General features: G+C 37.8%; 1 protein-coding gene across 2 annotated transcripts in view; it reads left to right on the forward strand.

The window, feature by feature from the left end:
- COL19A1 (collagen type XIX alpha 1 chain) overlaps positions 1-22,838 on the forward strand; it is a 349,696-nt gene that overhangs the window by 223,090 nt on the left and 103,768 nt on the right. For both annotated transcript variants that reach the window (XM_045057717.1, XM_045057718.1), the window contains exon 17: positions 16,829-16,882. In XM_045057717.1, coding sequence (XP_044913652.1) covers positions 16,829-16,882 — 54 coding nt within the window. The remainder of the gene's footprint in view (positions 1-16,828; positions 16,883-22,838) is intronic.

Consider the following 22,838-nt stretch of genomic DNA (forward strand, 5'->3'; position numbering starts at 1 on the left):
TGCATCAGGATACTCTACACCTGAAACCAATGTAACATGTGTCAACTCTATTCAGATAAAAAAAGTCAAGATACAATGTTCATTTCATTTAGAGGTTAAGGCCAAAACTAGAAATCCTTAGGCAAAATGTTGTTTACATTTGAAAACTTCAGTTCCAACCTTGCCAGGAATCCTACCAATCCTCACCAATGCTCAGGGGAGAAGAGAACTAGGTATCTGATGACTGCTTATTACCACTATTTCTGTGGACATATCTTACCCATAAGTCAACCATGTTCACATGCTAGTGTTAACACATTCTGTATGAGGTTTTATTTTAGACCACTAGGTTGACCCCAATACTGATTTTTAAAAGGAGTCTTTGGGATATATTTTTCCTTCATATTTTCTAAGAATGTGATTGATTTACAGCCTCTCCATCTGAATATGTTAGACTACCTTCTCCATGCCCCCATGGGGTTTAACCTCTCAGGGAAAGCTTGGAACTTTCTGTACAGAAGAATAGGTAGGCATTTATGGAGAACTTACTCCATGCCAGGTACTGTCACAGCCTTCAGGGAATTACAGTCTGATAATGATGAAAAATTATAGACAGTTTTTTTCCAACTTAGATATTTCTCTTGAAGTAACTACTTCTCAGGTGTTCATATTTTCCAGTCCACTGTTTTTAGGTAGGTATCTCTTTACTCTTTTTTTTTTTAAGGTGGGTGCAGCTAAGGCTGAGAGATTAGCTCATAAATAAAAGGGAAGGTACTAGCGACCAGGTCCCTGGCTTTTCAAACAGTGCCTACTGTTTTCCATCCTATTATTGTTGTTAAGGCAATGATCAATTATTCTTGTCATAAATATATAAGATTTAGAATCTATATTTACCTTGATATATGCCTTTCTATATAATATAAAATATGACCATGGACAAAAAGTACACTACATATTTAAAGTATGCCAAAATAGAAATACTACTACTCTTATAATCCGAAGCCATTTATGTCCAAATTTTATGCAACTTCCAAATCTTGAAAATAATGGTTAATTATTCTCTTTTCTTGGATCTCTTTAAGCAACCTTATTTTTGTGTGTGAAAAAAAAACTTATACAGTAGGAAGAAGAGAAATGTTCTAATACTAGATTATAAGCCCCTCAAGGGGAGAATCTGTGTCTAATTTTCTCTGTATTTTTTTGTGTTCTACATTTTATTTTTTTATGAATGTAATTTATTGTCAAATTGGCTTACATACAACACCCAGTGCTCATCCCAACAAGTGCCCTCCTCAGTGCCCATCACCCATTTTCCCTCTCCCCCATCCACCCTTAGTTTGTTCTCTGTATTTAAGAGTCTCTTGTGGTTTGCCTCCCTCCCTATCTGTAATATGGGAAGCACTGTAAGTAATAAGTAATGAATATATAAATGCTTACTATTGATATAAGATTATCTGTTTATTCTCTCACTCCTTTGTGTTTTTCATTAGCAGTTCATTTCTCATTAAGGTAGTAAATAAATCAGTAGTTTTCATTATTTACAACATTAATTCTTTTGCAGTTTTAGTTATTGATGTTTCTGAAAGATTTAAAGTAAGGTTCTGTCTTCAGGAGCCCAAACATCCAACTGGACCTATGAACATTACCACATAATTTTATGTTTAGAATCACAAATACAAAGTGATCGGATTTTTCTCTTTGCCTCTGGAGATCTTGATATCAAATAGTCACCATCTACATGTGTTCTGTCCTTTGAATGGACTTAACTCCTATTTCTTCTTGATGATTTTATCTAAATAATCAGATAAAAATACTTTATTATATATAAGTAAAAGATAATGACATAACTATTTAAATTTCTACTTTGTTTCCCCAACTGTTGATTTCTCAACCGTAATCCCACATTAAGGGATTTTTATCTTTTGTTAGACTCTCAGGATTCATTTGTAAAGTCGTTGGAACCTCTGGTCATCTGTTACCATAGGGCATCTTTGTAGCTTTGATTCTATATTTTAAAAGCTGTGCAAACTATGATATTATTTCCCAGTAAAGACTCTAAGTTATTGGTTGATTGTAATATAAAAGAGATTATAAACTACATTTGCATATTTCTAGGTATTAGTTTAAATATCCTCTTTTATTTTTTTCCTGTAAGGTCTTTCACTTGAGTTAGGCCAGCTAACTGACATATTGCTCGTTAATCATACATATTAACTGGAGTAGTTAAAGCTTTAAAATCCAACGTACCATTCTGTCCACAGGGACTAGTTCTTGTTTTCTAAATGTGATGACATATGCTTCAGACACTGCTAATTAGGTCTTTCCCTTGAAAATTCATCCTGACATGTTTCGAGAACATTTTTCCCCTTGAGTATGAGTTCATTAAATTATTAATATCCTTGTATAAGTCTTCCAGGATTACTTACACAATGCAGCTTTCTCTATTTTAAAGCCATAGTTCACAGTGAAAGATAAAATAGGTCTCACTTCCTCATATATCTTCTTTTCTAGTCAAAAACAATGGATTGGATAAATATCAGAGAGTAATAGGTATTATATTCAGTAACATAAAATGTTAATGGAAGGTAATAAATAGTTTGTACATGTAAATGGAAATGTGTATTAGGTTCTCCAGAGAAACAAAATCAACAGGATGTGTATACATAGAGTTATTTTAAGTAATTGGCTCAGACAGTTATGGAGGCTTACTAAATCCAAAGTCTGTGGAGTAGGCAGGTAAACTGGGCACCCAAATCTTTGCAAATCCAAAGGCAGTCTGCTGGCAGTTTCTGGCTTGGAAGAGATCAGTCTTTGTTCTATCCAGACCTTCAACTGATTGGATAAGTCTCACTCAAATTATGGAAGACATTCTACTTTATTCAAAGTCCACTGATTCAAATGTTAATCTCACCAAAAAAAAAAAAAAAAAAAAAAAAAACAACACCTTTACAAAAACAGAATAATGTTTGACCAAATACATGGACACCATGGTCCAGTCAATTTGACACATAAAATTAACCATCACAAGATGCTATATAGATAATCAACTCCTGGTTATCTGTACAAATAGAAGGAGATATTTCCATAAGCAATCTAAGTCAGATAACCTAAAATCAGCTCTGTTCAGCCCCTGTATTAAATGATGACTTTATAGTAGTATTACCTTCCTGCCTATTATATAGATAGGCAGGTACTTAGATCAACCTCTATTATGTGACTTTTTTAAAACAAAACTTCCAGTAGCTTCCCATTATAATCAAAACAATAAAACTTGGAGCCCCTCATCATAATCTATGAGTTCCATCGTAATCTGGCCTGCCTACCACCTTCCCACTGACTTGCTCCTCTCTAGCCACCTGTGTTTCTTGCCGTTCCTTGAACAAGCCATACTCTGGGATCACTTCTTGCTGCTCTCGCTGCTGGATTTTCTTTCTCAGACCTTGCATGGCCCAGGGATTCACTTGGCTCAGCTGTCTGATTTTTCTATCTGAAACTGCACACCTTCCTGTATAACTTTATACAGTTTACCCTGCTTTATTTTTTCATAATGCTTATTGCTATCCAAAATTCATGTCTTTATTTGTTTAGTTACCAAATATGCAATAAGTATAATGTGGTAATGATCAGAGATGAGACAGCCAATTTGCCTGGGTTCCCAACTTTGCCACTTAGTAGCCATGTGATCATAGGCAAGTTGCTTGTCACTCAGTCACCTCATCTGTAAAGCAGAGATACCGCAAAGATATTTTGAAGATGTAATGAATAAATAGTTGTAAATTGCTTAGGATGGTGTGTGGCAGAGAATAAGGACCATATGATATCCATTATGATTATTGTTCCCAATGAAAGGACAAGATTGAAGATATTTCCAAAGCATAGAAAGGGATCTGGCTATACTAGGGCTCAGTAAATGTTTTTTAAGTGAATGAATGGATGAATGAATGAATGAATGAATGAATGAATGAATGAGTCTGAACATGAGCTGGCTGAAAGTGGAAAAAAATGTCCTACAAAGACACAGTGAAGAGGTAGCAGATGAACACAAAAAGTTTAAAAGTTGTAATGGAAGTTTTATGTAGTTGAGAAGCTGAATTAGGTAGGTTTTATGAATTAATCCATATGTATGTAGGCATGTATATATGTATGTACTACATGTAGGCAGGATGCTGGGAACAAGATGTAGCTAGGACTTCTGCCTGTATGGTAGTTCCCTAGAGGGGGTGGAAAAAATCAAAGGAGAACATGAAAAGAATCCAGCAAATGACCCACCATGAAAACTTCAAGGACCAAGTGGGACACTGGCTTTCCCAGGAAATCCTAATCTTATGTTTTGAAAAGGTTGGAGCTGAGAGAAAAAAAGACTCTCTGGAGAGACATATTGATGAAGCTAGACTCCAAATTAATTTTACCCCCAGTTTCAAGTGATCCTGGATGTGAAGTTTAAAGAAATGTTAAGTAGTATTCAAGTCAAGAAAAAAAATTACCCAGTATTTGTATAAAATGGCATGTCCTCAAGTGTTCAGTATTTGAAGGTCATCAGTACATTTCCCAATACTTGGATCAATCAAGGATCAAACCAAAAAAAAAAAAAAAAAGAGTGATGGGCTGGGAAATGCCTTCTGAACACACTTGATCAAAAAGTTGGTGTTAAGTATCAGAGCAGAAAAGGACCAAAGAGGATACACACATCTATTTCAGTGCAGAAGCATCCAGGAAATGCTGTCCCTGTTTAAAAAGACATTTTATGGTTTGTGCCCCATCTTGTTGCTGAGGGTGTACAGATGACTTTCTCCCTACATTTCACTCCCATGCTGATGACCCTACCTCTTTCTCTTCCCTCTCAAAGAGAAGGCTGAAGGGAGTTATTGAAGACTAGCACATAATCACTATGGGCAAGAACCTATTTTTCCTTCCTTTCCCTCCCCAGAACTCCTAAGCTTATCCATAACCAAATGAACAAGTCAATCCAAATAGTTGTTATGAATAACTGTCCTTTGTCTTCTACTTTGAAGGCAAGACCCAGGTCTTAGTCATATTAATGTGTTTCCTCCCTGCACCATATATAAAACACAGACAGTACATTTTTCTTAAATAAATTTACCCATCTTTTGGTTAGGGTTTGGTTCTGAAGTCAGCATTTAAATATCCAAAATGCAATTTGACCTATTAAATTCAAATTGATGAATTGAGAATTATGCACTAAAAGTTCTCTTTCAAATCAGGTGACCTTTATAGATCATCTTATGGATCCTCTGGAATTCTCTTCATTTACCAGGCAGTTATTGGATAGCTGCAAAATGTATTCCTGTGAATTTATTTGGTGCTGGTTAATCAATCCTTCACATTCAAAATGCAGTTCTAAAATTCTACCCTTGAGGATACATTTCATCTTTTAAAGTAGGCAACTCAAAAATGCTGAAATTTTACCCACTATAACTTTATGTTAATTGAAATCAATATATAAAATATCATTGATGATTTCTTTGTCCCAGAGCCGGCTGTTGAGGCCAAGTGTGTTCTTGTTTTACTGGCTCAGACTCTGACCTCTCTGAAGCTTCTTGGGGAACCTCAGTACATTGTTTTCATTTTAATGTTTCTATAAAAGTAGACATGACAGTTTATGTGCATTATTTTTTCCTCTACATGTTGATTCTATCTGCTCTAAATTAAAAATATAACAGGTTCCCTTAACAAAAGTGAAATAGAAAATTCTGCCTTCACGAGGCATTACGAAAGTGCTTAGAGATGTGGAAGACCAGAGGCATCATCCTCAGACCAAGAAGACTGTGTACAAGGCCTGATTCCCCATTTCCCTTCTGTGAGCATGCCTGCTGTGAATTTCCAGTTATGGAGGAAAAGAACATTTTACAGTGTGCTTCCAGCATCCACCCTCTTAATGTGGCACAGAGATGTTAAAATATATTCCCAGCATGTTCCGGAAGTTGTTTAGCCACACCCTACTGTTGATGATGATACATCATCATGATGATGATACACATGATACCAAGATGAATCAAGTGCCTTGGCAGAGAATGACAATGGCAGTCATAGAAAACAGAGCCAGAAATTGGGACTGAGAGAGTTGATGGTTGGCAAGGCAATCAGAAGTCCAGACAAATCCCAATGGCAGGATGGAGGGTCTGCAGAAGTCAGGGTAGATTCTGAGGCAGGAGCAAGCAGAAGTCGGGAGCAGGTGAGAGCCCAGGAGACCCAAATTCCAAAGGACAAAGTGATAAGCAACTGGGACGTTAAAAAAATCTGCCTTGGTTGTGAGAATATAAGAGAAACTCAACAATTACAGCAGCAAAGTAACCTAAATTGTGAATGATTGGGGCAGGGAGGGCACCTGGGTGGCTCAGTTGGTTAAGCCTCTAAATTCAGCTCAGATCATGATCTCACAGTTCATGAGTTCGAGACCCACATTGGGCTCTGTGCTGACAGCTCAGAACCTGGAGCCTGCCTCAGATTCTGTGTCTCCCTCTCTCTCTGTGCATCCTCCTCCTCTCTCCCTCTCTCTCCCTCTCAAAAATAAACATTAAAAAAATGATCAGGATACCGACCAAGGAAACCTCAATTCTGAGGATTATGGATTTTAAGATCAGATACACTCAGCTTTAAATTTTTGCCCCACCAATTAAGAGAAGAGTGATTTGGAGTGAGATGTTTAACCTTTCTCTCTCTGTAAAATTGGAACGGAACGGTACCACCCTCCCAAGGTAGTTTTGAAAAGGTTAAGCAAACTAATGTTAAGTCATTGCTCAGCAGTCTCTGCCTGGACCATGGCAAGTACTTGATAAATGGCAACCATTTTTATAATTGTTAGTCATAGACTTTTCTTAAGTTTTTTTTGTACAACATGGATAGCTCAGGGCACAGGAGGGAAAGTTGATTGTTAGTATATTCAAACAGAAGGGGGTTAAGAGGTCAGACCTCGACTATACTTAATCTTTATGACCAAATTAGTAACAACATAATAACTTAATAGGAATACTAAACAGTGACTATAGACATTACTGACAGACCAGACCCTTTGGCTCAGCCCAATGCATTTAGATTATCACTTATTCAATTGTAGCTGAGGGGGATTACATAATATTGTCATATTTCTAACTTGTTTTGAAAAACCACTGGAGTTACTCAGAACATGTACAGGGGACAGAAAGATGGGGAAATTGTGGAATGATTTAGAAATTTTGAGATCCCACCCTAAAGAAGAAAGGCAATATTGGGAATGGCAACATAGTGTGGACTCATCTTTCCTGGGCTCTAAACCTATTTCAAATCATTTGTCCATGCTGAATTATATCCTCTTCCCATGTCCTTCAAAGAGCCACTTGTCTGATCCCTGAAATAATCAGACCTTTATGAGTAGGGTTGTTGCTGTCATAGATGTATTTTTAAATATCTGTTAAGAAATAAAATGCATTTAGGATATTATGCATTCTCACATAAGTATTCCAATCCCCCTTTTTTCACATATCATTGATTCCAAAATGTGGTAAGTTTTTACATCAGTCATAAGTCTTATTTCCGCTCACAATGTAAAAAAAGAAAACTGAACTTCCCAAATAGTCTGTAATGTTTTCCTGTGTAATTAACACCTCATTCACAGTTGGGAGTGCCAGTCAAGGCCCTGTGTCTTCTTCCTTGACATTTCCTTGATACCTTGTTCAGGCTGAGCTGATGCCTAAGAGTGTGCTAAATACACACACGGGACAGGGAAATATTTGAGCAGAGCCAGCTGTATTAGCAAGATCTGGCAATTTAGAGAGACTGCTTTCACATATGTCTCCTCTGTGGGCTTGAGGTCTGCATACCATCCTTTATTTAAGTCCAAATACTGCTGCAAACTTGTCTTCATCATCCTCATCCTCATCAACAGCAAAAACCATCTGTCGGATAAGTACCAGTAGCCCATTATATGCATTCTTTCTCCTCGTGGTGCTCCTGCAGGGCCGAGTGTTTATAAATCAAGTGACTAATTTAAGATGCGCTCATACTGTAAGTCACCCTGGGAGCACCAGGCTATTTTGAACCGTTGAGACTCGTAGATGTCATTTATTTAAGTAGCCTTGTTTTGTTTGCTTTTTTCTTCCTGATGATAGTGACCCTCTGTGGCTTTGCACACAGCAAATGCAGATGGCTGAAGTCATTAGATAATTCAAATAAAATCATTCTATTGTTGAAATCTCCTGGTTTCATTTTTTAAAAAAGTTTATTTTAACATACATTCAGAAAAACATATGTATCACACGGATATACAGCTTGGTGATTTTTCAAAAATTGAGCACATCCAGGGCTCCTGGGTGGCTTGTTTGACTAAGCATCCAACTTTGGCTCAGGTCATGATCTCACAGCTGGTAAGTTCGAGCCCCACATCGGGCTCTCTCCTGTCAGCGCAGAGCTCTCTTTGGTTCCTGTCTCCCTCTCTCTGTCCCTCCCCACCTGGTACTTTCTCTCTGTCTCAAAAATAAATAAAAACGTAAAAAAAAATTGTAAAAAAAATTGAGCACACCCATGTAACCAGCACACAGGTTCAGGAAATAGAACATGAGTATCACCAGCACCTTAAAATCCCTCTAATGCTCTCTTTCCGTCACTTCCAGCTCCCACAGCAGTAACCCATAATAACTTCTAACAGCATGGTTTAATTTTGACTGCATTTATTCCTTTTATGTTTGCAAGAGTCACTTGTATTGTTGCATGTAGTTGTATTCCATTCATTTTTGTTGCTATATAGTATTCCATTCTATGAATACCTCACAATTTAATTTTTATATGTCTATGCTTAATGGGCGCAACTTGATTGTTATCTTGGATGAAAAAAATACCACATGCATAGTTAAGAATTGGTTATACTTTTTTAATGAAATTTATTGTCAAATTGGTTTCCATACAACATCCAGTGCTCATCCCAAAAAATGCAGTCTTCAATACCAATCACCCACCCGCCCCTCCCTCCCAACCCCCATCAACCCTCAGTTTGTTCTCAGTTTTTAAGAGTCTTTTATGCTTTGGCTCTCTCCCACTCTAACCTCTTTTTTTTCCCTTCCCCTCCCCCATGGGTTTCTGTTAAGTTTCTCAGGATCCACAAAGAGTGAAAACATATGGTATCTGTCTTTCTCTGTATGGCTTATTTCACTTAGCATCACACTCTCCAGTTCCATCCATGTTTCTACAAAGGGCCATATTTCATTCTTTCTCATTGCCAAGTAGTACTCCATTGTGTATATAAACCACAATTTCTTTATCCATTCATCAGTTGATGGACATTTAGGCTCTTTCCATAATTTGGCTATTGTTGAGAGTGCTGCTATAAACATTGGGGTACAAGTGCCCCTATGCATCAGTACTCCTGTATCCCTTGGGTAAATTCCTAGCAGTGCTATTGCTGGGTCATAGGGTAGATGTATTTTTAATTTTTTGAGGAAGCTCCACACTGTTTTCCAGAGTGGCTGCACCAGTTTGCATTCCCACCAACAGTTCAAGAGGGTTCCCGTTTCTCCGTTGGTTATACTTTTCAATTAATGCACAATACATATTTTAGAAGGTTTGCTTGATACTGTATATTATCAAACATTTTTAAATGAAAAAAGTAGAGAATTTGGCAAAGGATGGTAGAAGGGCAGGAAGAAAAGGAACTAATGTTCTTATTACCACCATGTATTGGATGTCGTGTCAAGAGTATTCTTGTTTTTAACTGTGGACAATACATATCACATAAAATTCTCTGTCTTAACCATTTTCAAGTGTATAGTTCTATAATGTTAAACGTATTCACATTGTTGGGAAACAGATCTCCAGAACTTTTTCATCTTGCAAAAGTAAAACTGTGAACTCATTAAACAACAACTCCCCTCTTTTCTCTTCCCCCAGCCCCTGGTAACCACCTCTGTCTGGTTCTATAAACTTGTCTACTCTAGGTACCTCATGTAAGTGGTGCACACAGTAATCATACAGTATTCTCATTTAGTGACTTATTTGACTATGCTTGTTTCAACTAGCATAATGTCATCAAGGTTCATTCATGTTGTAGCCTGTGTCAGAATTTCCTTCCTTTTTAAAGGTAAATAATATTCCATTGTATGTTTATAACCACATTTTGTTTATCCATTTATCTGTTAGTGGACATTTGAACTGGTTCCACCTCATGGCTATGCTGCTATGAACATGGGTGTGCAAATATCTCTTCAACACCCTGTTTTCAATTCTCTTGGATATATGCCTAGAAGTGGGATTTCTATATCATATGTTAGTTCTACTAATAATTTTTTTAAGAATCTGCATAGTGGTTTCCATAGCAGTTGCAATATTTTACCAAGAGTGAATAAGTGTTCCAATTTTTCCACATTCCTGCCAACACCTTTTGAAAGAAAGCCATCCTAATGGGTGTATATATGGTAAGAATTTACATGTGATCTTTTTTTTAATGCTTAGCAAACCTGTTGCAAAATATAAGTATCAATTTTACAGCAATGAAATCTTCACACACACACACACACACACACACACGTGCACACACACACACACACACAAATTCCTTAAGAGACAAATCGAGAATTCTAGTCCAGGTGCTCTTGAATTTGACAATGGACTTTTTATCCTCAAAGCTCCACATAATCACAAAACCAATTAAGGTTTTAGGTCTAAGCTACAAGATTTACAAGACATTAGGGGCTCTACATGATTGCCTAACTTTATTTTATTTTGTTTTTTAGTTTTTTTTTATGTTTATTTATATTTGAGAGACAGACAGAGTGTGAGCAGGGGAGGGGCAGAAAGAGAGGGAGACACAGGATCTGAAGCAGGCTCCAGGCTCTAAGCTGTCAGCACAGAGCCTGACGCGGAGGGGCTCCAACCCATGAACTGTAAGATCATGACCTGAGCTGAAGTCAGACGCTTAACCAACTGAGCCACCCAGCCACCCCTATTTTATTGTATTTTTTAATGTTTATTTATTTTTGAGAGAGAGATACAGAGCGTGAGTGAGGGAAGGGCAGAGGGAGAGGGAGACACAGAATTGGAAGCATTTTCCAGGCTCTGAGCTGTCAGTACAGAGCCTGATGTGGGACTTGAACTCACAAACTAAGTGATCATGACCTGAGCCAAAGTCAGATGCTTAACTGACTGAGCCGCCCAGGCACCCCAATGACTGGCTAACTTTAAATATGAATAAGACTTGTTCATTTTAGCCACTCTGACTGGCGTGAGGTGGTATCTCAGTGTGGTTTTGATTTGTATTTCCCTGATGAGGAGTGACGTTGAGCATCTTTTCATGTGCCTGTTGGCCATCCGGATGTCTTCTTTAGAGAAGTGTCTATTCATGTTTTCTGCCCATTTCTTCAATGGGTTATTTGTTTTTCATGTGTGGAGTTTGGTGAGTTCTTTATAGATTCTGGATATTAGCCCTTTGTCCGATATGTCATTTGCAAATATCTTTTTCCATTCTGTCGGTTGCCTTTTAGTTTTGTTGATTGTTTCCTTTGCAATGCAGAAGCTTTTATCTTGATGAGGTCCCAATAGTTCATTTTTGCTTTTAATTCTCTTGCCTTTGGAGATGGGTCAAGTAAGAAATTGCTGCGGCTGAGGTCAGAGATGTTTTCTCCTGCTTGCTCCTCTAGGGTTTTGGTGGTTTACTGTGTCACATTCAGGTCCTCATCCATTTTGAGTTTATTTTTGTGAATGGTGTTAAGAAAGTGGTCTAGTTTCATTCTTCTGCATGTTGCTGTCCAGTCTCCCAGCACCATTTACCCAAGGTATACAGGAGTGCTGATGCATAGGGGCACTTGTACCCCCATGTTTATAGCAGCACTGTCAACAATAGCCAAATTATGGAAAGAGCCTAAATGTCCATCAACTGATGAATGGATAAAGAAATTGTGGTTTATATACGCAATGGAATACTACTTGGCAATGAGAAAGAATGAAATATGGCCTTTTGTAGCAACATGGAGGGAACTGGAAAGTGTTATGCTAAGTGAAATAAGCCATACAGAGAAAGACAAATACCATATGCTTTCACTCTTATGTGGCTCCTGAGAAACTTAACAGAAGACCATGAAGGAGGGGAAGGAAAAAGAAAAGTTAGAGAGGGAGGGAGTCAAACCATAAGAGACTCTTAAAAACTGAGAATAAACTGAGGGTTGATGGGGGGTGGGAGGGAGAGAAGGGTGGGTGATGGGCACTGAGGAGGGGACCTGTTGGGATGAGCACTGGATGTTGTATGGAAACCAATTTGACAATAAATTTCATATTAAAAATAAATAAATAAGTATGAATAAGAGCTCGAGGCTTACAGTAGGGGTTCTCAAAGTACGGTCTTTTAGCCATTAACATCAACATTACTGGGAACTTATTAAAAATAAATGTGAATTCTCAGGCCCTGCCCCAGACCTAGTCAATCAGAAACTCTGGAAGTGGGGACAGAAATCTTTTGGGTTTTTTTAAAAGTATAATTCACATACAGTCTTACAGTAGTTTCAGGTATGCAACATAGTGATTCAATATTTATACACATTACAAAATAATCACCACAATAAGTCTAGCCACTATCTGTTACCATACAAAATTACTATAATTCTATCAACTTTCTTCTCTTTGATGCACTTTTACATCCTCATGACTTCTTTACTGTATACCTGGAAGTTGGTACCTCTTAATCTCCTTCATCTATTTCATCCATTCTCCCACCACCCACCTGTCTGGCAACCACCAGTTTATTCTCTGTACTTCGGAGTATGTGTTCTGTTTTGTTTGTTCATTTGTTTTGTTTTCTAGATTCCACATATCAGGGAAACCATACAGTATTTGTCTTTCTCTGTCTGACTTATTTCACTTAGCATAATACCCTCTAGGTCCATCCATGTTGTTGCAAATGGCAAGATTTCATTCTTTTGTATGGCTGAGTAATATTTCAGTGTGTGTGTGTGTGTGTGTGTGTGTGTGTGTGTGTGTGTATTATCTTCTTTATCCTTCATCTAATGATGGACACTTAGGTTTCTTCCATAGCTTGGCTATTGTAAATAATGCTTCAATAAATATACTGGTGCATGTATCTCTTCAGATTAGTGTTTTTTCCTTAAATAAATACCCAGTAGTGGAATCAGTGTGGTATTTCTATTTTTACTTTTTTGAGGGACTCCATACTGTTTTCCATAGTGGCTGTACCACTGTACACGTCCACCAACAGTGCACGAGAGTTCCCTTTTCTTCACATATTGATCTGTTGTAACTAGCCCTCCTGATGATACTGATGCACAATTGGGTTGGAGCACCGCTGGGCTTAAATCATTAGACAAATATCTAAACTGCTGTCTAATAACCTTTCCACTTTTACAAACAGGAAACTTACATGTTGAGCACTTTGAGGTTTCCAGGGCAACCTGATACAATGAATCTTTGTTTTGTGCTTTATGCTCCACTTTTCAGAAAAGTGTTGGATTAACCCAATTGTGATTATGCTGGAACAGTAGGTCCCCATCCAATTGGAGATTCAGCCAGACTCCAATTTATCAGAATTGCTTCTGAACAAATGGCCACCTGGGAGCACACATCCTAACCAGGAAGGTTACCCCAGGTCAGCATTTGTCTGTTATCTGCCAGGATTTGCATCCCCACCCTCATCCAAGTCCCCACTTTTTGTCTTACTTTTTAGTGGGGTCTAGAGTAAGCCTTGCAGTGAAGGCACTGAAATAGAAGGAGGCAGAAGTGGGAACAAACATGAGCCCGCCATTCCTCCCATCACACCAGCAGCAGCCCTCACCCCTGGCCCCAGGCATCCCCACACAATCCCCTGGAGTCCTGTAAGGAAACAACAGAGATTCATAGATTACACTCCCCTCAGAAAAACTGGAGGAATCTGATTTTAGTTCTAGGATGAGAGTTGTGGTTTATGCCTGCTGTCTTGGCATATATTACAAATAAAATATTCCCCGAGTTATCCATGCTTAAACAATAACATGCACCCTACCAAAAATCTACTGTCATGTCTTAGGTAAGCTTTTGCCCTTCCCTAATGTTTTTAAGTGAAAAAACAAAAGACGTTTTGGAGGAATGGGAGAATGTGAGACTGTTCAGTGCAGCTGGAGGCCTTGAATGGGAATAAAGAAGACAAAGGAGTTAATTCGTGGGGCTCCTTGGAGAGAAGAAAGATGATGTCTGGAAGTAGGACCACAGTCTGTCAGTCCAATAGTTCAAGACCACTCTGAGACCTCACCTTCTGGAGCTTCCACCAGGTTTTCATCTATTCACCCCCCCCACCTTCCCCCACTCTGTCCTGTAAGATCCCCCTGACAGGTCAATGAAACTTAAGACTTAAGCTAAAGTCCTAGGTCCCAATATATTTAAGGCGCATTTAGCTCTATGGCTAAGAAAATGGGGCCTATGCTGCTTTGTAAAGAAATCTTTAAAAAGTATTCAAATCCGTATTAAGGTGTTCTAGAAACTCAAGCCTACAAATCACATTTAAACTGAAAATACTTGTCATCTCAAGTTATCTCCTACATACAATATGTTCCAGTAATTTAACATCCCTGAAAAATATTTTACCTGCACATCCACTCTTAGCAAGGATGCGAGAACAAAAGCAGGCTTCCCCTGCACTCTTCCAGCATGCACATCAGTGCACTCTGACGATTGCAAGGCTGACTTGAATGATCACATAAACCCGCAGTGATATGCAAGAATTTGGATGCTTGCCCGTGCCATACTGAATCATGACTGTTTTCACTCCTCATCCTAAGACATGCCAATGTTATCTTACAATATCTGACATTTGGTTTGCCTTAACCATTAACTCTGTGATAAAAGTTGATCAATAGTCAGCCTCATTTTCCCTACTTCCTGCCCCGATCAATATACATGTCTCCTTTAACGAAAGGAGAATGCACACAGAAGTTGATCCTATGGTTTTAACTTACCTCAACCTGAAAGAAAGAACCAATCACCCACTTCGATGCCATTGATTTTGTTTCTTTGTGCCCCTGTGAATAAATAAATTACAGGGCTTCCACTTTCTAAGTAAACTTTTTATCATTGATTAGTCCTCAGGGTCTAATTGACTTACATTTACTAAAAGACCCAATATATTGATTTTCAGAATGTGTAAACTACAAGACCAGAAAATGGTGTACATGTGTAAACTTTTATTAAGTATACAGACAATTAAATTATATATTCATTCCAATGTTACAAGTCCCTAAAGGAGCTCTCAGGTTCAGATCTCTGAAACAGAAACGTGAAACAGAAACATGAAAACACCACTAATTATATTTCTGTTTTTAATACAATTTTTAAAAATATGTTCCATAGACTTTAGCTGGGATTGTTTATAAAAACAGCTATTTTTATAGGAACTCCTGATGACTTTAACTCACCTTCAACAGCAGTGCAAGCATTTCCTGTCCAGTCACAGTGTGGTTTATGCTTACCTCCCAAAACTTACTCTGCTGGTCTGGCATTGGACATCCTACCCCACTCCAATCCTAAATGAAAACCAGAGAGAGAACGCTACTTTGCCTGGCACTTTCAAGGCAAGAAAATTAGTGAATGAAATGGGCCTTTAGTGTTTATGTTTACAATTCTTTCCCCTCCCTTCCAAAATTGAAAGACTAACCCAAAACTTTTACTTTTTCAGTAGCAACAAGTCTTAATGTTTATTAATATGCTACCAATATGATAATAAAATAATCAGGAAAAATGAAATAGAGTGGACATATTTATCAAACATGCTCAGAAATGCTTCTTGTTCAAAATGTATGCTTGAATACCTAAGCTTACTTCCTTCTATTAGAAAGGGGAATAAATTTTAAATTTATAAAAAGTAACTAACTGCCCTTTAAGTGATATTAGGTACACAGTTACCTATAGATGTTAGCCCAATCTTATTTTTCTAACTCTTGAAACTGGAATTTAGCTGGTTGTGAACTTGGGAAAGTTAACATTCCATTATGATAATGACTAGTAAGCAAGGGGTCTTTATTTTAGTTTACTTAAAAAAATAGCTTAACCATCCAAAGGGAGGAAAAGAGCATGTTAATGTGCTTTATACACTACATAGGATTACGGTATGGCTTAGGGTAGTGCTTTTCATACTTTAGCAAACATAAGAATGACCTGAAATGGTTTTAAAATGCAAGTTCATGGCTTCTTTCCCCAGAGATTCTAAGCCAGTAAATTAAGATGGAGCTCCAGAATACACAGCTGTAACACCCGATCTCACCCTCAGGTCACTGCTATAAAATTACAATCCAGAGGGGCACCTGGGTGGTTCAGTCTGACTTTGGCTCAGGTCATGATCTCACAGTTCGTGGGTTCAAGCCCCGCGTCAGGCTCTGTACTGACAGCCCAGAGTCTGGAGCATGCTTCCGATTCCGATTTTCCCTCTCTCTTTGTCTCTCTCCCGCTCTCTCACTCTCTTTATCTCAAAAATAAACATTAAAAAAATTTTTTAATTACAATTCAGACCATTCTTTGAGGAACACCAATTTAAGATGACAAATGTTTTATTGCATCTGAAACCATAGAAGCATCAGATAAAATGCCAATCTTAGACCATCCTTCAGATAGTTTATATTACTTGACAAGAGTAATAATAAGGTAGGCAAGCCTTTAAAGGACTGCTAATAAGTTAAGGTTTATTCATTACAAGCACTACTTTTCTCGTCTTGGTCATTAAGATTTGGCCCGTTGCTTTTAGATTTTGTTGATGTTTAAAGGTGATGTGGACTTGAAATTATTTTTTAACTTTCAGTTGATTTTTACTATCTTTAAAGTTGCCATTTAATATTGTCTTATCTTAAAATACAAAGGAATCACAGGTATTTATTAACTGTTTCTCTTTGATTTCCAGGGAAGACGAGGAAAAACAGGTCCTCCAGGAAAACCAGGCCCCCCAGGACCACCCGTGAGTAAACAGTAGGATGACTGTTCCTTAGGAGAGCCCTTATTTATCTGCGGGTTATTTTACTCCCCTGTAGCCAATTTCTATCTTTCTACTGTTTAAAATGGTTATCCTCCTTACACCTCCCACCACCACACAAAGCATGAGGTAAGGAAGGCTAGTAACTGTACACCTCACCTACTTCTTTATTACATGGGCAGGAACAATTGTACTGCGTGCATGAGCACCCTAAGGCAAGTCTTCAAGTAGATGAATCCTGATTGGAATCTACCTACCTCCATCCCCTCAATTTCTTAACATCCAGGCTGGTAGTAACTTAGATATCTGGAGAAGCATGTCCTCTTTTCTTGATACAGCTGTTTTATTAGTAGAATTTTGTGGAACGCTGTTGCAGAAGAAAGCTATAAAGATCTTCAAGCCAATTAGCGGATATTTTTCTTTATCACAAACCTCTAGAAATTGTATTCCATTCCTTGTGGTTCTGCCAACTCTTCAACCCATTACAGTCTGATTTGTGTCCAAGCTACTCCACGGACACTCTCGATAGTCACCAATAATCTCTGAGGCATGAGATTCCCTGGGCGCTTACCAGGCTTCATCTTATTTCACTGCTATACAGGAATTTACACTTGTGACTTCTGTCTTCTTGAAACTCCGTTCTCTTGGTTTAGTGATGTTTATTTTTTTTTCTCCTACCTCTCGGGCCATCCTCTTTTGTCTCCTTCATTAACTATGTACCCTCCTCTCCTATCTGTATGTTGCATGTGTTAAAGATTTCCAGTTTTTTATTTCAACCCAGACATTCCTCTTGAGTTCCAGGCTCATACATTCCAACCTGCTCGGTATCTCCACTTGGAGGTCTCCTATGTATTACAAAAGTAGCGTGTCCCAAACTAAACTCTAGAAATAATTTTTTTTCTCTCTCTCTCATCCTCCATATCCAAATCATGTCAATTCTATATACCAGTAGCTCATGAATCCATTTCCTCTTCTCTTTCCTCATTGCCACTGCCTTAGTTTAGGGCCCCATCAGTTTGTATGTGTATTTTTGTAACCATCTCAGAGTGGGGGCTCTTTGCCTCTACCTTCTACAAGTGGAGTAATATTGGTAAATGAGGAGTCAGACTATGTAACTCTTTGGCTTGAAATTCTAACAGCTTCCTTCTCCTTCTAGATAGATTCTGCATCTTCTGCATATCATTCTGGGTCCTTCTTAGTTTGCCCTTTACCTCTCTTTGCCTGTCCCCCTATGCCTTTCCTTCATTTTAACCACTGTGTAATCTTTCCTTACTATCTCACAAATGCCATCCTTTGTGCAGGTTCTCCTGGAGGCTTAAGTAAGCTTCCCTCTGTCTTCATGACTCATGTCAACATCAGCTTTCCTGCATGGCCTTTGTCAGTGCTCTCATTATGTGAAGCGTCCTTTCCACAATCCTTGTAATCTTATACCTCCCGCTCTCATGTAGAACATGGCACATTGCTTCCTACTGTTGTTTTCTTTGTCTGTCTGCCTGCTGCACTGCAGGTTTTTTGAACTTCTATTTTATCACCACTGCCTAGCACAGTTTCTGTCATGTAGCATGTGATTATTAATTATTATTAATTATTTAATGAATGAGTAAACAAATAGATATATTTTGTAGGTAAGAAAAAAACCCAGGATGGAAGTGGCTTTTTAAGGACCAGAACCACCCTTCACCACCACTAAAGGGCTCCAGACATAGCACCTTAGGAATTTCCTAGGATGTGGTCATGTGCCAAAAAATGCACATGATTGCTGTCTTGTCATGGATTTCATTTTGTTCACTTTAGCCATTCAAGTGAACTGTTCTATAAGCAATATACTGGTGTTGCTGATTATAAAAGCAAGTTGGGAGGGTGGGGAATGGGAAGAGGCATAAATTGGGAGCCTGCAATCCATCCTTTAAAGGAATTAGCTTTGTTGATTTATATTCCAAATTTTCTGGCAAAACAGAACGCATTGTGAGATTTGCAATAATTGTTTTGTGCTATGAAGAAGAAAAGCTGGTGAATGCTAACAGGCAAGATTAGACCTTCATGTAGCTTTGTCAACATATGATACTGCTTTTAAAACGGGATAATTGTTGTCTCAAAGAAGGAATTTGAATGATGAAGGCTTTTGTGACAAGCCTGCCAACTGTCTAGGAAGGAAGATTACCCCAAGTCATGGAATGAGTTCTCAACTACAGATCAACCAAGTTTACTAAAGAATTTAGAAGATTAAGAAATATGTGACTTTATGAAAGAATTTTTAATATTCAATTTCACCAGTTTTAGTTTATTGCCAGAGTGGGGAAGAGAGGTACTTCTTTTATTTCAAGTTTTGGATTTAGAATTTAAACTCAGCTATGAGTCCGATACGGTGTTTGTTAAATCCTGAGTACACAGTTATTTAAAAGAAAAGTAGCTTATTATCTTTTGTAATATAACAAAATACTGATTATTATAAAATACTGCAATATACCAAGTACAAAAATAAAGAGAAAATCTATGTAAAAAAGAAAAGGTTTTTATTTATAGATCAGCTTTTGTTTTAAAAGAAAAAGTATAACATGGCTCATTTTCTGTTTAAGAAAGTTGGTTTATGGAAATTCTCTGTCTTTTTGATTCTGGGATAACTCCTCCAGTTGACTAGAATATCTTTTCTCTAATGCAAGTATTATCAAAACCTTACTTTGGGGTACAGTTTGTTTCACCTTTTGGATTTTTTGGAGTTGTTCAGATGGTAGGTTGAATGCGTAACCTGCACACCAGCACGCTGCGGAAACTCTTGTAAGGCACCTACTCACACTTCCAGGACTTAGCCAAGGGCAGCATTGAGTAGGAAAGTAAAATAATAGGATCCCGACATCTTTCAATGCTACCTTCATAGCATAGAGCATAGAGCAGATTTCAGCAAGAGGGCTGTTGTTTCCCACGTGGTTAGAAATGAACAGAGTTCTTCAAAAGCAGTCCTTTCAAGATTATATTAATTCATATCTTAAGAAAATGAGCTTACGAAAAAAGCAATCCTGCCCCTAATTTTCATTGTTTCACAAATTCACAAACATTTATTTAAGGCCTCCCATGTACCCAGTACTCTGTTCAGAGCTGGGCTTGCAAATAGCAATACTATATTGTCCTTGCCTTCTGGGGATTCAAGTTTAGTTTACAGAAATGTGAACAAAGGGAAAGAATTAGAAAAGATAATGGTCGAGATGGTTTCCTTCAGGAATTGACAACTGGAGCATAAAAATCGGGCCTTAAAAAAAAGGAATTCCTGCCAGTTACGACATGAATGAACTTGAAGGACATTATGCTAAGTGAAATAAGCCAGTCACAGAAGGACAAAGACTGCATGATTCCACTTATATAACAGACTTAAAATGGCCAAACTCAGAGAAGCAGAGAACACAACAGTGGTTGCCGGGGGCTGGGGGAAATGAGAGTTGTTATTCAATGGGTATAAAGTTTCAGTTTTGCAAGATGAATAAGTTCTAGAGATCTGCTGTACAGCATCGTGCCTGTAGAGTATTGCGCACAGTATTGTACATTGAGAAGTTTGTCAAGAGCGTAGATCTCATGGTCGGTGTTCTTAACCACAAAACAACAACAACAACAACAACAACAACAAAAACTACCTAAGGGACACAAGGAAACTCTGGGAAGTGTTGATATATTGATTACCTCAATTGTGGTGATAGTATCACAGGTGTTTTCATTTGTCCAAACTCATTAAATTGTACACATTAACTATGTTCAGTTCTTTTATATCCATTATACCTCAATAAAACTGTTGAAAAAAGAGATGAAAAGGAATTGTCCAGTAAAACAAATAGAGGGGAAGGAGAGAGCAAACTGAGTATTGCTGAAAGAGGAAATCAGCCTGAGCAAAAGCACAGAGCACTGCAGCTCTGGGCAGCGAGGCAAGGCAGGCAGCCCACACACTTCTGAGACCCAGTGCACTAGGCCAGCACTGGCAAGTCAGGCCCTGGCAGGGTCCTGGTGAACCTCACATGAAGCTATGAAAATTCGTGAAGACTTCTAAGTGGGGAATCCTGTGGCCATATTTCATTGATAAGGTCCCTTCCGAGGCGGCATGGTGGGCTTGGGTTGTTGAGAGGACACAGGATTCACTGTGGCTATCATAGTATTTACTGTTTTTAAATTATCAGCAGAATATTTTTTTAAATCTCTGTTAGAATGCCCCATGGAGCTATTTGTTTTTTTATTACAAGTTATATATAGCTTGAGAGATGTCCCCATTTATTTATGGACATATTTAGATCAAGATGTTGTTGTTTTTCATTTATTTGTCTTTAACAGCATTGTACCCTATGTGAAATGAGCCCTACTTCACAGCAGGAAGGAAGGTAATAAGAGAAAGAAGGAAAGGTTGGTCAAGACTAAAATCTTTCTAATTGAGATTGGGAGATGGTGTATGACTCACCCTAGTGGCTTGAATGTGAGGTTCCTAAAGCACATGTTAGAATTTCTCATGACAATATGAAATATTTTTAAAATATTAATTTTATCTCTCTTATCAACAATAATCAAACACTATGTAATATCCCTCAAGTGAGTGCATAGTATGTAATTTTAGCATATATGTTGGAGCAATTAGCCTTTAGAAAAGTTAGGCAGGAAAAACTATTCTGCTCAGTGTGATTGTCTAAAAAGAACCATGGAGGCATGGATCCTTTGATAACAAGCATACTTTGCTCAGTTTCTTCAAGAAAATGTTTTTCCCTTCGGGGTTTTAGAGATGTTCCCGAAATCAAAGATAATGTTGGTATTTAAAGGAATGTCAATGAAGATTTAAAAAAATAGAACTGAGAGAAATCTCTAATGGCTCGAAGCAACTCAAATAATTAAAACATTTAACCAATCCTTCTACTTGCAATTTTTTGTTCTGAAGCCAAATTTGTATTTTCTCACTTTCTTAAGAAGCATTTGTACCAAAAAGATAAGTTGTTTGCAAAGAATAATTTCCCACAACTTTCCATTTAGCATATAAAGGACAACCATTTTCCCCCTCGGAGAGTGTATTTACTAGGGAGAAAAAATGTAATAATGGAATATTTACTAAAAGTAGTCTATTGAATTACTGTTATTAAATTGTGTTTATGAATTGGTGTTTCATCGAAGTCATATATATTGCTCCAATTTAGTTCCCCATATTTAAAGTAATTTTTACTGTCTTTGGGGAAGATTTAGTTGAAATTTACACACATGTAATCTGCGCATAAGATTATTCTTAATAAAAATGCTTGTCATTGAGGAGCAACTAAACTGGATAACAGAGCTAGCCACAAGATGAACATATTTTTTGTAAAATATTAGTCCAATTTTCTGTTAACAGGCAGAGCCGATCTTACCTATGCAAAGGAAAAAGTTCTCAAATTCCCACAAGTAACTTCCACCATCTTGTTTTCAATGACTACTCTTCATTGGAGGCAAACCATTAAGTAAAGATGTCTTGGATTGATAATACCTGCAAATACACTATGCTTGAGAGCAGTTTTTCAGAGAAGAAGCATGAGAGCATTAAGTATCTCCCGGAGAAGGAAATAACACTAACTCCTGAGGAAACAGGTTCAAAAGAGAGGGATGGATCAGGAGAGTTTATTATAGCACTTGTTCTGCAGTAGGTACCCCATTGCCAATGCCTTATGTAATCCTCGCAACTATGGTGAAATGCAGAAACTATCCCATTTTATAATAGGATAAAGGATGCTTAGAAATATCCAGTAATGTGCCCAAGATCACACAAGCCTAAGTTGGGGAGCCAGAAGTGAAACCCAGGAGCTGTTCTCTAAACCCACCTTTATTTTACTAGAGCACAGGTGTGAAAGACAAGCTTCTAGTTTACAATTTGACTAAGATCAGCCTTACTTAAATATTATACACAGAACATGGTTTGATTTTCTTATGGTAATTCACAGCACTGCAGTGCCTC

Source organism: Felis catus, chromosome B2 (genome assembly GCF_018350175.1).
Source record: "Felis catus isolate Fca126 chromosome B2, F.catus_Fca126_mat1.0, whole genome shotgun sequence".
In the NCBI taxonomy this organism is placed as follows: Eukaryota; Metazoa; Chordata; class Mammalia; order Carnivora; family Felidae; genus Felis; species Felis catus.